Source organism: Tribolium castaneum, chromosome 1 (genome assembly GCF_031307605.1).
Source record: "Tribolium castaneum strain GA2 chromosome 1, icTriCast1.1, whole genome shotgun sequence".
In the NCBI taxonomy this organism is placed as follows: Eukaryota; Metazoa; Arthropoda; class Insecta; order Coleoptera; family Tenebrionidae; genus Tribolium; species Tribolium castaneum.
In genome coordinates, this window is record NC_087394.1 from 33,023,338 (window position 1) to 33,037,386 (window position 14,049).

A 14,049-nucleotide genomic window follows, 5' to 3' on the forward strand; every position below is an offset into this window, starting at 1 on the left:
TTATTGTATCTTCAGGCGAGGGATTTTTGCTTGAAAGGTATGGCACAGCTAAGGAAAAACATGATTATCGTAAGAACTTTTATTGAACAACTAAAATCGACCCGTGAGAAGAGCCTTTCAGATCCATCATACAAAATTTAGTTTTTATGCAGTTAGTCTCAAGTGACCTGTTTTATTTTAAGGTTTGAAGTGGAATTTAATAACTGTTGTTCCTCTGCAATGCAGGTATTTACTTCTTGTTTAAAGGGCAAACCCTAAAACAATTCTAAAGCTACATTCTTTTATGAAGTCTATAAAAAAAACATTCCTAATTTTTATTTTTAGATGAATCAAGCAACAGTTTTTTTATTTGCTTCTGTCTATAACTACGCAACGTAACGTTATTGATTTTATAATAATTTTGTTTTATTACAATTTTACAAATTCCAGTGTTGAAACGTGAACAGAAAATTGCTGTTTCAAACTTTGGCGGCAATCCTTTCACTCGCAACTGACATTTGACAGTTGACAATTGTTGTAATTGTCAAAATTGCGGCTGGTGTTTTAGTGGCTACGTAAAATTTATCGACGTCGACGATTACGTTGTCTACGTGTCTGTGTACCACTTCGAGAACCTCCAAAACCAGCCAAAACATACGTTCACTCTGTGTCGTGGAAGCAGCGGTGTCGGTGCGTTGTAGTGGTGCTAACAGTACAAGAACACAGAAAGAAGACCAGACCGTTACAGTTACACTACCGTTATTAAAAGAATAGTCTATTTAACGCAACTTTAATTAGTAAATAACTTTAATCGCGCAAAGATGGTCAAACCAGTCAGAAAAAACTCAAACAAGAACCCCCCAATCTTGAGCCACGAATTCATCATCCAAAACCATGCGGACATCGTCTCCTGTGTGGCTATGGTGTTCGTGGTGGGCCTTATGGTCCAAGTAAGTGTGTTTTTAATTAATAACTTGGCACATATTTGGGCAAAAATCACACATATGTTCATTCTTAGGCCACATCGCCCCTAGCTTCAGTCTTCATTGCGCTCCAACACAACGTAACAGAAGCTGGGGAGATTCCTTTATACAGTCCCGGGATTAAAGACTGGGCAGCTGTTTTCTTCTACAGCTTGATCTGTATCGTGATTCACGCCATTATCCAAGAATATGGACTTGATGTAAGCAACTCTCATTAATTTCGCTCATTTTTTTGTCAATTATTGCTTTTAGAAAATCTCGAAGAAGCTGCATTTGTCCAAGTCGAAGCTTGCGGTTTTTTCGACCAGTGGCCAATTGACCGTGTTTTATCTAATTTCGACATTCTGGGGGGCTGATATTATCTTGAAGGAGCAATATTTGCCCGAAATTGCACGACTTTGGTCCGACTATCCCGCTCCAATGACTTTCCTCGTTAAATTATACATTATCATACAACTTGCCTACAGTCTGCACGAATTACCTGAACTGTACTTCCAACGAGTGAAGCGCGAAGAATATTCATCAAAAGCCGTCCAAAGCGTTGCAACTCTGCTTCTTGTAGCTGTCCCCTACTTCTTAAAGTAAGTTATAAGCTCTTATTCACCTGGTATGAAGCGCATTCTAGAGAAATTAAAGCTTCATTTCATAATTAATTTTTAAGCGATGCAATTATTAATAAAAAAGTTATTTGGTAAAACAATAAGCATTCTCTTTAGCAGAGAAGTTAGTAGATATTCTAAAAGATATTTTTAAACCACAAAACCGAAGGCAACGTGTAACGACTTCTGATTAATGATTTTTTTATTATTTCCAGCTTCAATCGCCTGCTTGTTTGCCTCCTGGTGCTCCACCATAGCTCCGAATTGTTTTACCACATCACCCAACTGATCCAAACAATTGACAAAGATGAGAAATTTTCAAAGGGTAAAATACTTCAGCTGTTATCGCAAGCACTAATTATCAAATTGTAGCGGCCAGAATGGTTTCCAACATTTTACAGATTTCGTCCCGTTTGGGTAGCATTATCTTGGCTGTTTTAACCCTGTGGTATGGCTTGGCTTTAGGAGAGCAACAACCCCTTGACATCCAAGCCGGTTACTACAACACTGCTACTGTCCGTCTTGCTGTTTTGGGAGGAATCCTTGTTTTGCAAATGTATCTGACCATTAACGTAATCAATCAAGAAATTGCACGTTCGCGCGAAAATAAAGCCTACACCACTGTTCCCAAACCCAAAGTGCAGAAGAAAGAAAAATCGAAAAAAAGTAAGTTGCGGTAATAACTCGATTCTTTTTAATTGTTGTGATTTAAGGTAAAAAAGTTAATAACGAGGAATCTGATCTCCCCGAAGTGGATCAAAACACAAATAAGACTTTAAGACACAAACAGAAAGTAAAGTAAGTTGTTTCTAAGATTTCTTTTTTTATATATACATGCATTATTTTGTAAAACCAGACTTTACTGCTGGGGACTATTTCTGAATTGTTTGTTTTCTGTAAAAATAAATATGATTTTTTGATGACTTCAGGCTTTATTCATTGTCCAATCATGTTTTAAAACCACTCGTTAGGTTTCTACACTTTTGTTTAAACCCTAGAAGAATGTGTTGGTAGGGTTGTTCAATCTCACTTGGTGTTTGTGGGATTTTGCAAATTCGCCTGATTTTTGGCGAAATTAATACTAAATTTTGCACGAACCCAAAGGCACTTGAAGTTGTCCAATATAACACAACGCACTGAAATAACACCGTTATTTGAGACAACAGTTCGGTAAAATCTTACTGATGGCACCGCTGATGCAACAGGGATCATGACAAGACTAAGTCCTCTAAAAAAATTTGTTAAGTATCGTTGCAATTTGGTCGGGACATTTATCTTAGATAAAGTTTGCATCTGGAAATCATAAAATTATTTTTGTTGCAACAGTTAATTGGTTAATACTTCAATAATTGCCAAATTTAGTAAACCAAACAAAATGGGCAAAACCAGTGATGAATCAACCACAGTCAGGTTGGGGATCCACCCAAAACCGCCAACACTCAGCTCAGTAAAGGTGATCTGAGCGCTTGTGTCTTGCTGTGGCAACATGTAAACCAAATTTCTCAGACTAACCGAAAGCGATATCCATAACGGTATTTGGAAAAAAATCAATAAAGTGGTTTTAAACGGATGACAATTCTCCCGCTGTATTAAACCCTGCCACTGTTTCCTAATCTAGAACTAAAAGTAAATAAGGCAAAAAAACTAACTGGGCTAAATACGGATCGTTTGAACGTGATTCTCGCAGTCTTCTCGTCCCAGTTATACATTTTAACAGCAATTGCCGTTTCCTTCTTCAACTCTTGCGCAATTTCATCCATTTCTAACTTGACAAACTCTAACTTGGCCATGATGTAATTCTGGTAAATGGCAAGGGGCACAGTCACGCACCCTCGCATCATGACCGTGGTGCATATTATGGTAGCCCACCACGGGAGCCCCGTCGTATCATGGACATTTAGCAAAAATTTCTGGCAATACTCAACTGGGGCACTTTCTGACAAACTTTTAAAAATGCCACTTTGGGTTTTCGCGATCGAGTCAAAAGTCGATTGCAACGAAAACTGTCTTTGCTGTTGCGGTTTAACAAACAATTGGCTAATTATCCTATTATTTGAGCTACACTTGTTTAAAATAAACGAACATAACCTATATCTCTCATGCCGCAAACCTTGCATAACACTCATTTCTTAAAACACACCTCCGGTGTGGCGGTTTTATTGACTTAAAAACAGGTCAAAGTTTATTTTCGGAGATGATATACTAAGATTTCTCCGTGTTTCTCCATAAAATGTTTTTCTCTCTGTTTGGCAGCTGCTGTCACTTGACTTGTTTACATTTGTCAACTGTCAAAGTGTCAAATCAGGTCAAACTGTGCAGAAGTTCTGCCTGATTTTTAAAAAAAGTCAACCACAATTAGCGTAAGATGGTGTAATGCTTCAAACGCATTATTATTCATAAAATTTAATAAGCTTGAAACGTGCTTAATATCATTCGGCCGATAAAGCAGGGAGCGACCGCGCCGTTGATCAGTGGTGTTGCAGTTGTAAAGTGTCATCATTGGGGCAATATTTGTGTTAATTGGTACATAATAGTGCAATAAAACCCAAATTTGGGTTTGGAATTGTCGTAGTGACTCGTTGTGATAACGAAAAGTTGTCCAGTTGAGCCACAGTAGAGTTTGCGTTGTTTCCGTGTCGCTCGACGAGTCGCACATGTTATAAACAATTACAAAAAAGAGAAAGTTTTCTGCACATTTATTATTGTTGGAGAGCGTCGTGGGTTGACAGTGATGTACCTTTTCAAGTTTTTTTGACCGTTTTTTGTGTGTTGAACTGACTGCAATGGAGGTAGTAACCGAAATTTAGTGTTTGCGGTTATTACGTCGCACCATGGGGCTGATTTACTCCAGTAGTAGCATAGTGGACAACGTAACGAATTACATTTCTGGGAGGAAGCGAAAATATTCGGATTCGGAAGACGATGAAGTTAACAAAGTCATAGACATTGCTTTACACACACCAAAAAGGTATAACAACCCCCAGTTTTGGGGCAGCACCACCTGACAGTTGGTTTTCTTTCAGGAAAAAGCTAGTGAGCACTGCACAGTACATTTATCAGGCGCTGTTTGAAGAGGGGAAGAATTCGGACATAACAGTATGTGCCTTGGGAGAAGAGTTCTATTTACACAAGATTTACTTATGTCAGAGCCCCTATTTTGCGAGCATGTTTGGGGGCTCGTGGCTGGAAGCTACCAAAAAGTATATTCATATCGATGTAGTGGATCCACTTATTACAATCGACTGTAAGTCTAAGCTCACCCAATTATGGGAGCAATTATCGCAGTAAATAAGGAAAAATATTAATTAATTTTACGAGCACTTTTATCATAAGGTTCAAAGTTACGTTTTTAGCTTACATAAGCAAACATAAGATTCTAAGAGAAACTTGTTTGTTTGCTTTATGTCCCCTCCAGTAGCACACAGCTAATAATATTATGATATAATTTATTTTATTTTAATATAAAAAAGGTATTTCTTATTTTTAGCACTGAAAGTGGTATTTGGGTCCTTGTACAACTGTGAGATAACTCTTAATCCATTACAAATCGTTTCAACGCTGGCGACAGCCACCATGTTCCAACTCGATGGATTAATTGAAAAATGTACGGAAGTGATGTTAGAAACAATAAATCCGAAGGTTTTCCCCCAAAACTAGTTACCCACAACCCAGCTAACGCCCCTGTTTCAGTCTTCTTTGGAGTACTATAATGCGGCATGTCAGTACGGTGATAAGAAATTGCAAGACGTGTGCTTCAAATGGTTTTTAGTAAATTTAATGACGTATTACTTTAGTCATCCTGTAGTTAATTTAAAAAGCATTCCTATACCTCTTATGACGAAGCTTGTAGCACATCCCGATTTATTTGTGATGCAGACTGAATATTCCATTTATGTATTACTCAAGTATTGGGTTTATATACTTACACATCCGGAAATGGGCGACGAGACTCCGAGTAGTAAAGAAGTGAACAATTTTTTCTGTTCGAGAAAAAGTAAGCCAGTCACTTAATTAGACAAAAACAATTGATTGCAATAATGTTTCAAGACGAGATGCCATATCTTTTGACTGACGAGGGACGAAAATTTGTGCCAGTTTTCCAAGGTCTTCGAATACCAAACTTAATTTCGCACCAAATGGACGTAGAGTTAGTTCTTCACGATAATATCATACCGCACAGTTGGCTGAATCCGGTGGTTTTGCAGCAGTGGAAGCAGGTCTTGAGAGTCAACCAAAACGACGATAAGGGGTACCAACAAACAAAAATTCATCACACTTTGTAACTGTGCCTTCCAGCCCCAGCGAAGTCTCAAACGAGTTATTCCTGGAGACTAGTCTCAGGTGTGGCAGGATTTTGATGGTGAACGAGCGACATGTGTGGAGGTGGACCGGATTCCATTTCGGAATGGATTTACTCATGATGACCGATGGCTACACGGTCTCTGTCAAAAGAAACCACAGGTCGGAGTTCGAGCAACTGTTAAGCTTCCAAACCTCGAGACATATAGCTATAAGGTATGGTGTCCACCCCCGTGTTTTTAAATGGTTAAGAGAACAAATATCAATCTCACAAAAAATTTTATTGCGATTTTAGGGTAACCGTTGTCAAATTGAACGAGCAAAGACAGATAGTTTACTCCAAGCAGTCAGAGATCCTAAAACTGAGCCTTGCCAAAGGGGAGGAGGTGCAGATAATGGCGCTTGACAAAGACTTGGAGTATCCTATCATCATATCGGCTAATATACTGTACACTTCCCCCGACTCACAGGAAATAAATCAGGAAGAGGTCGTGCAAACTGTCTCCTAACGTGGTTATTTATTTTGCGTCTGCATTTATTTGTTATGTACAGTATTTGTTACGTAGTGGGTTAGTAGGTATGGAGAGATTTTGTGTTCTTGCATGAGGGTGAGTTCAGTAATTCCGTACAAATTTATTCACAAATCAAACTTTAATATCAAAATATTGCAATATTTTTGATATTATTGTTTACAGTTGATGTGTTTTGTGATTGCTAACAAAAATATCAAATTCGATTTACTAATTTAATACTGTTATTTTTTTAAACGAGGAGATTAAATTAGGTATTCTAGGCGTAGTACCTATTTAGGATTATTTAAAAGCTTTATAACAGTTACCATTTGTTAATTTTCTAAGTAAAATATTTAACAAACTTTCTACACCTAATTTTAAGATGTGAAAGTGCTCTTATTAACACCTAGTCACTACGCTTGTCATCTAAATAAACGGTGGATTATAACAATTTGTCTTAATCAACTGAACCGAACAAGTACTAAATATAGTGTTTATTCACGTCATAAACCTGTTACATGATTATTTACATACATGATATAGCTACGAGTTTACTCTAATTTTACAAAAATTTAAACTTACGTTTAGCATAATAGGAAACGACTTAACCTAAACATGAACAAAAATACTGTAAAAAGTACACCAAATGTTCCAAATAAATAATAGAGTAGATCTTTCGAAATTTCGAGTATTTTTGACAAATAAATAAAATTAAAAAAGGTAAAGTTAATTAAGCGATCCACGCACGATGAGAAGGTGTAAATCAGAAGTAAGATATCACTTGAACTAATTACGTATATATCACAAATAAAACTGTAATGGCATTTGCGACCATAAAATTCCGAATAAAACCAGCAACTTGTATTTTCCCCCATGGAATGCAGTTACTCGGGATGGCTGTAGAAAATATGCGAACTGTACGCCGCCTCCGTCCCGAAGCGCTTTTTGCAAAACGGACACGGATACTTCGACCCCTCACACTGATTTTTCTTATGAAAATAAAGGTGTGACTTGTTCGAAAACGGCTCCCAACAGCTCGAACACTTGTACGACTTGTTATCCAAATCCGAGGCATTATTCGCGTTACTGGCCGACGGCGCCGGTTGTCTCTCGGGCGACCTATTCGCCCGAATCGTCAAATGTGGGTTGTTCTGAACCAACTTCATGATGTTCGGATTAATCGTGGCTTTCTGATTCGGGTTTTTCGAAATGGGGGTTATACTAACAGCCCCGATCGAATCATTTTTATAATTGTTTTGCTCGCTCTCGTGTATCTGTATCTCGGGCTCCAGCGGCTCGCGCTTGATATAATTGGGGTAAGTGGTTTCATTGTTCAAACTTTGGCGCGTCCTGGTCGTCATTGTGGGCTTCGTGGGGGCTGTGGTCTCCCCCTTGTGGATGCGCATGTGGCTGTTGCGCGAGTAGATCGTGGGGAACGGCGTGTTGCAGATGAAACAGACGAAAGTTTGGGTGGGGGATTCCCGCGACTCGTCGTCTTTGTAGGTCGTCTCGCGCACGCAGTGCCTCATGGGGCGCCCCGTCGGGGACACCACCTCGCCGTTGGAGCTGGGGGGCGCGAATTTGGTGCGCCCTTGCGGGAACTGGTTGTAGTCGCAGTTCTTGCTGTGGATGTTGAACTCGTCCAGTTTGAAGAACACTTTGTAGCATTTGCGGCAGAAGTAGGCCTGGTTGGTGGTTTTGGGGGCGGCTTGGGGGGCCTTGGACAGCGTGGGGGGCGGTTTCTCGTCGTCGGAATCAAGCTTCTCCTCTTTGATTTTAATACCAGACGATTGTAAGCTTTTGCGCGGGAACGTCTTTACTTTAACGACTGGTTGTGGCATTTCGCTACTTTTCTTAACTTTATCGGGTTGTATTTCACGCGGGACGAAATTGTTTAGTTTACTGGCGGCGTAAATTTTTGTCGAAAGTGGGTCTCCTTGTTCCTCGTGTTCTTTGACGTGTTCGTCGAACCGATGCCGCTGTTTATTGAAACGCATGCCGCAGTAGCGACACGTGTAATAGCAAGCAAGGGAGAAATAGTGTGATTCTATGGCCCAGTTATCCTTGAAGCTGTAACGACACAAGGGACAGAACTTCTTATTAACACCGCCGACTTTCATCGACTTGTAGAAGCTCTTGCGTTCTTCTTTGGAGTACTCGGCTAAGGGGATGCCGTGAACGGTTGGTTTGGCCATCACTAGGAGTATGTCACTGGTGATTTGTTCCTCCTCTTGGGTGATTTCCGTGCCCACGGGTATGAGTAAACTATCACCAGCTGTCGGTGGTTCGACTTCCATGAAATCGCCAGGTTCTGGCTCCTCGACTTCGTCGTAGCTGTTGAGCCACTTGTTGCGCACGTGGGCGTCGTCGCGTGACTCGTGCCAGGGGATGGGGTTGTCCACCTTCTCCCCCAGCTCGATGTTGATGTGCTCGACTTCGTGCAACGCCAACAACTTGGAGTTTTTGAACTGTAAATTGCAGTATGTACATTGGGGTTCGACCACCTTTTGGTAGAAATCGTAGGGTTCGTGGCCTGGGACTAATCGTTTGTTCACCACGTTTAAGGCGAGGGTCATCAGACTGAGGGGGAAGTACCGGGCCTCGGTCTCGTCCTTGTAAATTTCCCTAAGTGTTTGGACGTCCAGCTCGCGTTTGGCCTTGTCCTTGCTGACGACAGAATCGTTCAGTTTGCGCCGTTTCGCCCTGTTCAGGTCCTCGTTGTCCGAGTCGTACGACTCCACGTCTGTGTGATACTCCTCGTAGCATTGCGAGCTTTCAGTGTTTGTGAATTCGGTTAAACTGCTGCAAAGTGAGTCGTCGAGTTCGTGGTAGAAGGCTTGGCTTTTTCGTCTGCGGCTCCGGAGCACCTTCTCGGATTCGGACGAAGTCACCAGTTTGTTAACACTCAGAGAGTCTGTTATAGCTTTATGTAACTCGGCACACAACTCAACTTCACTGTTTATGGTGCTGGAGTCGAAGCAGGTTGACTTGCAGTTGAGACAGGATATTGTGAGGTCGTCCGTTGAGGTGCCTATGCTACTGTGGGTGGGAATGTTGACTTCGTTCTGAAAGCACAGATTGGGGTAAGTGGGGCAAAAGGGGCACGTGTTACCATTTCGGTGTCTTCACAGCCCAGGTACAGCTGGACGCGTTTGTTGCCGCCGTCCCTCGTGCTCTGCAGGTGCTTCTTGTGTTTGTCGGCCGTGTCTAGACTAGTTTTCTTGAATTTGTAAAACGTTTCTAGTTTGCTGAAGCATTCCTCGCAAACGTGCTTAGAAAGGGGGTCTGTTCTATATATCTGGAAGTTTCGGATGCCGTAAGTGTGCACACGGTGAACGCGGTCGCTACTTACAATAAGAGGCAAGCATTCTTTGATTAGGTGCAGTATTTGCAGGCCTTGCGTGTTCTTGCAGAAAATGCTGTACATTTTATCTTTATTTTCATCGCAGAGACGGCAAGCGTCCCCGGAGGGGTTTGGGGCGTTCATGGTGTGCACCCTATTTTTGCAATTGCTGTCGGGGCGAACTAATTCGATTGGAACTCACTTTGTGATGCATTTAAACAAACTTAATTTACATTTTTTCAAAGAAAACGCCGACAAGTTGACATGTTGACCATGTCGTCCGCCATTTTTGATGTTATTTGAAGAACCGACAGGAGGCAGGAACCGCTCTTTTCAACGGAGGATTGCCATTCAGGGGTTAGCAAACATACTTGCAATTTTTAGTCAAGTGTTTACGCCCGTTTGTTGTGGTTCTCTCATTTGGCTACAAAAATGCCAAAGGAGTTACTTTGGCGCCGCATTTGACATTGCCCAACTGTCAAATTCAAAATTACCGCCGTTTCAGAGCCAAAATGGCGGGAGTTCACTGTTTTTAATTTCACAAACCATGGCCTCCTAAGGCCACTAAAGAACCAATTTGTCTTTATAAATCAAGGAGACTATGTAAGAGCAACTATGTTTAACAATAATGCGCCTAGGTGGCGCTAAAAACTATAGGTTACTTTATTATTGTATAAAATTATACTTAGTTTTAGATCCCACACCTAGATGTCGTCACATTAGTTAAAAATTACTGTAAAAATGTACTTGCGCATCTGGCACCTAGATGCCACTAACCACAATTTTTGTTATTTTAATTTTTTTATAGAATACTATAAAGTTATACTTTGGCACCCGACAGCGAGATGTCCCACCAACACTTTTAAAAAATTTTGTTGATTGTAAAATTGTAATTTCTTTTATTCTTCAACACTGTTAAAATGTACGGTTTTTCTCCTGTGCAAGGAAATTTTGAAAATTGGCATTTCTCAAAACGAAACATATATTGTTAACAGATTTAGGGAGGATTTTACAATCGTAAATAAAAATATTTTTTTAACTTTTGTTGTATTATTTGTTATGTGATGTATATCGATTAACAATTTTAATTTTGCAAATATTTAAAAATAAATTTCATATCAGGATCATAGGAACGCAAGGAGGTAAAAAAGTCAAAGACCTCTTTGCGTTCCTGTGATCCTGATACAAAATTTATTTTTAAAATTTTGCCAATATTAAAAAATAATATTCGGACCAGGATCACAGGAACGCAAAGAAGTCTTTGAAAGTTAAAAATTCATAAAATTTATAAAAAATTTAAGAAAATTTGAAAATCGCAAAATGGAAAATATCTTCGTTCCTGTTAGAGATAGATAATGCAAAAAGATATTTTGCAATACAGGAACGCAAAGAGGTAAAAAAGTTTAAGACCTCTTTGCGTTTCTGTGATCCTGATAAGAAATCCATTTTTAAAATTTAGCAAAATTGTTTCACTTCACCTAAATTTTCTCGCACTTTTAATAAGTGAAAGAAAATTAGGTGAAATTCTGCAAAATTTTAAAAATGGATTTTGTATCAGGATCATAGGAACGCAAAGAGGTCAAAACTTTTCAAGACCTCTTTGCGTTTCTGTGATCCTGATAAGAAATCCATTTTTAAAATTTAGCAAAATTGTTTCACTTCACCTAAATTTTCTCGCACTTTTAATAAGTGAAAGAAAATTAGGTGAAATTCTGCAAAATTTTAAAAATGGATTTTGTATCAGGATCATAGGAACGCAAAGAGGTCAAAACTTTTCAAGACCTCTTTGCGTTTCTGTGATCCTGATAAGAAATCCTAATCATAAAATCATAAAATTTTGCAACGGTGTTTCACTTCACCTAAATTTTCTCACACTTTCGATAACTGAGAGAAAATTTGGTGAAATTCTGCAAAATTTTAGAAATGGATTTCGTATCAGGATCATAGGAACGCAAAGAGGTCACGAAATTTTTAGCGGGGTTTGCATGCAACCAGTTATGCACATACGTGTATTTTGAGTTATATATCTTTTCTCATTACCTTTTTGCGTTCCTGTGATCCTGATACGAAATCCATTTTTAAAATTTTGCAGAATTTCACCTAATTTTCTTTCACTTCTCAAAATTTTTATAAAAATTGAAGAAAATCTATAAATCACAAAATGCGAAATATCTCCTACAGGAACGGAGATATTTCACATTTTGTGAATTGTAAATTTTTTAAAATTTTTAAGAAAAATTTTAAAAGTATGAGGAAATTTAGTTGAAGTGAAACAATTTTGCAAAATTTTAGAAATGGATTTCGTATCACGATCATAGGAACGCAAAGAGGTTACGAAATTTTAGCGGCGTTTGCATGCAATCAGTTATACACATGCGTGTATTTTGAGTTATATATCTTTTCTCATTACCTTTTGCGTTTCTGTGATCGTAATACGAAATCCGTTTTTAGAATTTTGCAAAATTTTTATAAAAATTGAAGATAATCTGCAATTCACAAAATGCGAAATATCTCCGTTCCTGTAGGAGATAGAGGGGTGGTTCTGCCCTTTTGAAAACGCGTAGTATTTTTCCTGGGCTTTCGAATGGTATAGGTCTCGTTCCCGTATCTCCATCAAGAACCGAAATAGCATTGCACATTTTTAAATCGAGAATCGAAGTACATGACGTAATAGTGCTCCAAAAGTTACGTAAACATGTAAAATTTCAAGTTGCTACGATAATAGGAAGTGCTCCAAATTTAAGTTCAAAAAAAATTTACAAGCAACAAGTATTGCCAGTTGTTTATTCATGCTAAATTTATAGGTTATTGTAATAAATTAAAAAATTACAGGTTTCTGCAATTATTTAAAAATTACAGGTTTTTGTAATAAGTTAAAATTACAGGTTTCTGTAATTATTAAAAAATTACAAAAATTTATAATTATTTCAAAATTACAGGTTTCTGTAAGTAAATGTTTTACTATGTCACGTATAGATGGCGGTAGTCAAAAATACTTTGTCATTTAGAAATTATAAATATTTTGAACTTAAATTTGGGGCACTTCCCGTTATCGTAGCGACTTGAAATTTTGCATGCAAACGTAACTTTTGAAGCACTATTACGTCATGTACATCGATTGTCGATCTAAAAATGTGCAGTGCTATTTCGGTTCCTGATTGAGATACGGGAACGGGACCTATTCCATTCGATAGCCCAGGAAAAATACTACAGGGCCGTTGGGTTTTCAAAAGGGCAGAACCACCCCTCTATCTCCAACAGGAACCGAGATATTTCGCATTTTGTGAATTGCAGATTTTCTCCAATTTTTATAATAATTTTTAAGAGTGCGAGAAAATTTTAGTTGAAGTAAAACAATTTTGCGGAATTTTAAAAATGGATTTCGTATCAGGATCATAGGAACGCAAAGAGGTCAAAAAGTTTAAGATTTCTTTGCATTCCTGTGTTCCTGATACAAAATCCATTTTTAAAATTTTGCCTCAAATTTCGCGAAATTTAAAAAATAGATTTCGTATCAGAATCACAGAAACGCAAAGAGGTCTTTCCAACATTCAACTGAAACGAATTCAATCCCATTCTTCCAACTTTTCTGACCGGTATCGCCCTTGTTGGGGCTCATTAGTGCAGGGCAGTCCTGCGAATGGTATGGTCCCCAATATTTTTATAAAAAGGATATTTGTTGAAGTCACGTCACTCATTGGACAACCGCGGACTGGTTTTACTCCATTTATAAGTTTAATTAAAGAAGTATTGGAATTTAAAAAAAGTTGTTTAATTTTTTTTAATAAAATGCGATATTTCCTTCCTGTTGGGGATGAGAAAAGCAGGAAAAATCCTTCGGGATTGTAGAATTTCAAAAGGGCAGAACCACCCCTCTTCTTTACCACGAACACATTAAACGCAATTTTTAGGGTGGCTTTACTATACAAACACGTGTGCGCGCCATTTTTAAATTTAGATAGCGATTTTTAGGTTGGCAGTACGAGAAACACGTGTCATTTTTAAATTTAGTTACGGATTTAGTGCGAATTTTAAGGTGGTCTACTTTACAAACACGTGTCCGCGCCATATTTAAATTTATTTAGTGCGATTTTTAGGTTGGCAGTACGAGAAACACGTGGCAGTTTTGGATTTAGTGCGATTTTTAGGGTTGTCTACTTTATAAACACGTGTCCGCGCCATTTTTAAATTTATTTAGTACGATTTTTAGGTTGGCATTACGAGAAACACGTGGCATTTTAAAATTTAGTTACGGATTTAGTGCGAATTTTAAGGTGGTCTACTTTACAAACACGTGTCCGCGCCATTTTTAAATTTATTTAGTGCGATTTTTA

General features: G+C 38.6%; 4 protein-coding genes across 4 annotated transcripts; 2 read left to right on the forward strand and 2 right to left on the reverse strand.

Moving 5' to 3' along the window:
• Positions 1–429: 429 nt before the first annotated feature.
• TRAM lies at positions 430–2,484 on the forward strand. The gene is made up of 6 exons (XM_962533.5): positions 430–929; positions 998–1,162; positions 1,215–1,543; positions 1,777–1,886; positions 1,934–2,227; positions 2,275–2,484. Exons 1-6 carry the CDS (start codon positions 801–803, stop codon positions 2,361–2,363), a joined length of 1,116 nt encoding a protein of 371 aa, XP_967626.1. The 5' UTR covers positions 430–800; the 3' UTR covers positions 2,364–2,484.
• On the reverse strand, positions 2,471–3,849 carry LOC656058 (uncharacterized protein). The gene is made up of 4 exons (XM_962613.4): positions 3,223–3,849; positions 2,903–3,175; positions 2,744–2,854; positions 2,471–2,697 (listed from the first exon to the last, which is right to left on the reverse strand). Exons 1-4 carry the CDS (start codon positions 3,685–3,687, stop codon positions 2,509–2,511), a joined length of 1,038 nt encoding a protein of 345 aa, XP_967706.1. The 5' UTR covers positions 3,688–3,849; the 3' UTR covers positions 2,471–2,508.
• A 203-nt stretch (positions 3,850–4,052) lies between these two features.
• On the forward strand, positions 4,053–6,823 carry gcl (germ cell-less). Its single transcript, XM_962690.4, has 7 exons — positions 4,053–4,529; positions 4,585–4,805; positions 5,049–5,200; positions 5,252–5,555; positions 5,609–5,810; positions 5,858–6,076; positions 6,156–6,823. Exons 1-7 carry the CDS (start codon positions 4,393–4,395, stop codon positions 6,367–6,369), a joined length of 1,449 nt encoding a protein of 482 aa, XP_967783.1. The 5' UTR covers positions 4,053–4,392; the 3' UTR covers positions 6,370–6,823.
• Positions 6,824–6,851: 28 nt separating this feature from the next.
• Positions 6,852–10,173, reverse strand: LOC103314829 (hypothetical protein). Its single transcript, XM_008201853.3, has 3 exons — positions 9,725–10,173; positions 9,485–9,670; positions 6,852–9,437 (listed from the first exon to the last, which is right to left on the reverse strand). Exons 1-3 carry the CDS (start codon positions 9,857–9,859, stop codon positions 7,257–7,259), a joined length of 2,502 nt encoding a protein of 833 aa, XP_008200075.1. The 5' UTR covers positions 9,860–10,173; the 3' UTR covers positions 6,852–7,256.
• Positions 10,174–14,049: the final 3,876 nt, after the last annotated feature.

Excerpts from the sequence above, each read along its gene's own strand:
- TRAM (XM_962533.5), top strand. The coding sequence starts at position 801 with ATGGTCAAACCAGTCAGAAAAAACTCAAACAAGAACCCCCCAATCTTG. Across the intron at positions 1,163-1,214 it reads TCCAAGAATATGGACTTGAT|AAAATCTCGAAGAAGCTGCA; the intron begins GTAAGCAACTCT and ends TATTGCTTTTAG. Across the intron at positions 1,887-1,933 it reads AGATGAGAAATTTTCAAAGG|CGGCCAGAATGGTTTCCAAC; the intron begins GTAAAATACTTC and ends ATCAAATTGTAG.
- LOC656058 (XM_962613.4), bottom strand. The coding sequence starts at position 3,687 with ATGAGTGTTATGCAAGGTTTGCGGCATGAGAGATATAGGTTATGTTCG. Across the intron at positions 3,176-3,222 it reads GAATCACGTTCAAACGATCC|ATTAGGAAACAGTGGCAGGG; the intron begins GTATTTAGCCCA and ends TTTTAGTTCTAG. Across the intron at positions 2,855-2,902 it reads TAAATTTGGCAATTATTGAA|ATGCAAACTTTATCTAAGAT; the intron begins GTATTAACCAAT and ends TATGATTTCCAG.
- gcl (XM_962690.4), top strand. The coding sequence starts at position 4,393 with ATGGGGCTGATTTACTCCAGTAGTAGCATAGTGGACAACGTAACGAAT. Across the intron at positions 4,530-4,584 it reads GCTTTACACACACCAAAAAG|GAAAAAGCTAGTGAGCACTG; the intron begins GTATAACAACCC and ends GTTTTCTTTCAG. Across the intron at positions 5,556-5,608 it reads TTTTTTCTGTTCGAGAAAAA|ACGAGATGCCATATCTTTTG; the intron begins GTAAGCCAGTCA and ends TAATGTTTCAAG.
- LOC103314829 (XM_008201853.3), bottom strand. The coding sequence starts at position 9,859 with ATGAACGCCCCAAACCCCTCCGGGGACGCTTGCCGTCTCTGCGATGAA. Across the intron at positions 9,671-9,724 it reads AAGAATGCTTGCCTCTTATT|ATATATAGAACAGACCCCCT; the intron begins GTAAGTAGCGAC and ends CGAAACTTCCAG. Across the intron at positions 9,438-9,484 it reads GCTGTGAAGACACCGAAATG|AACGAAGTCAACATTCCCAC; the intron begins GTAACACGTGCC and ends CTGTGCTTTCAG.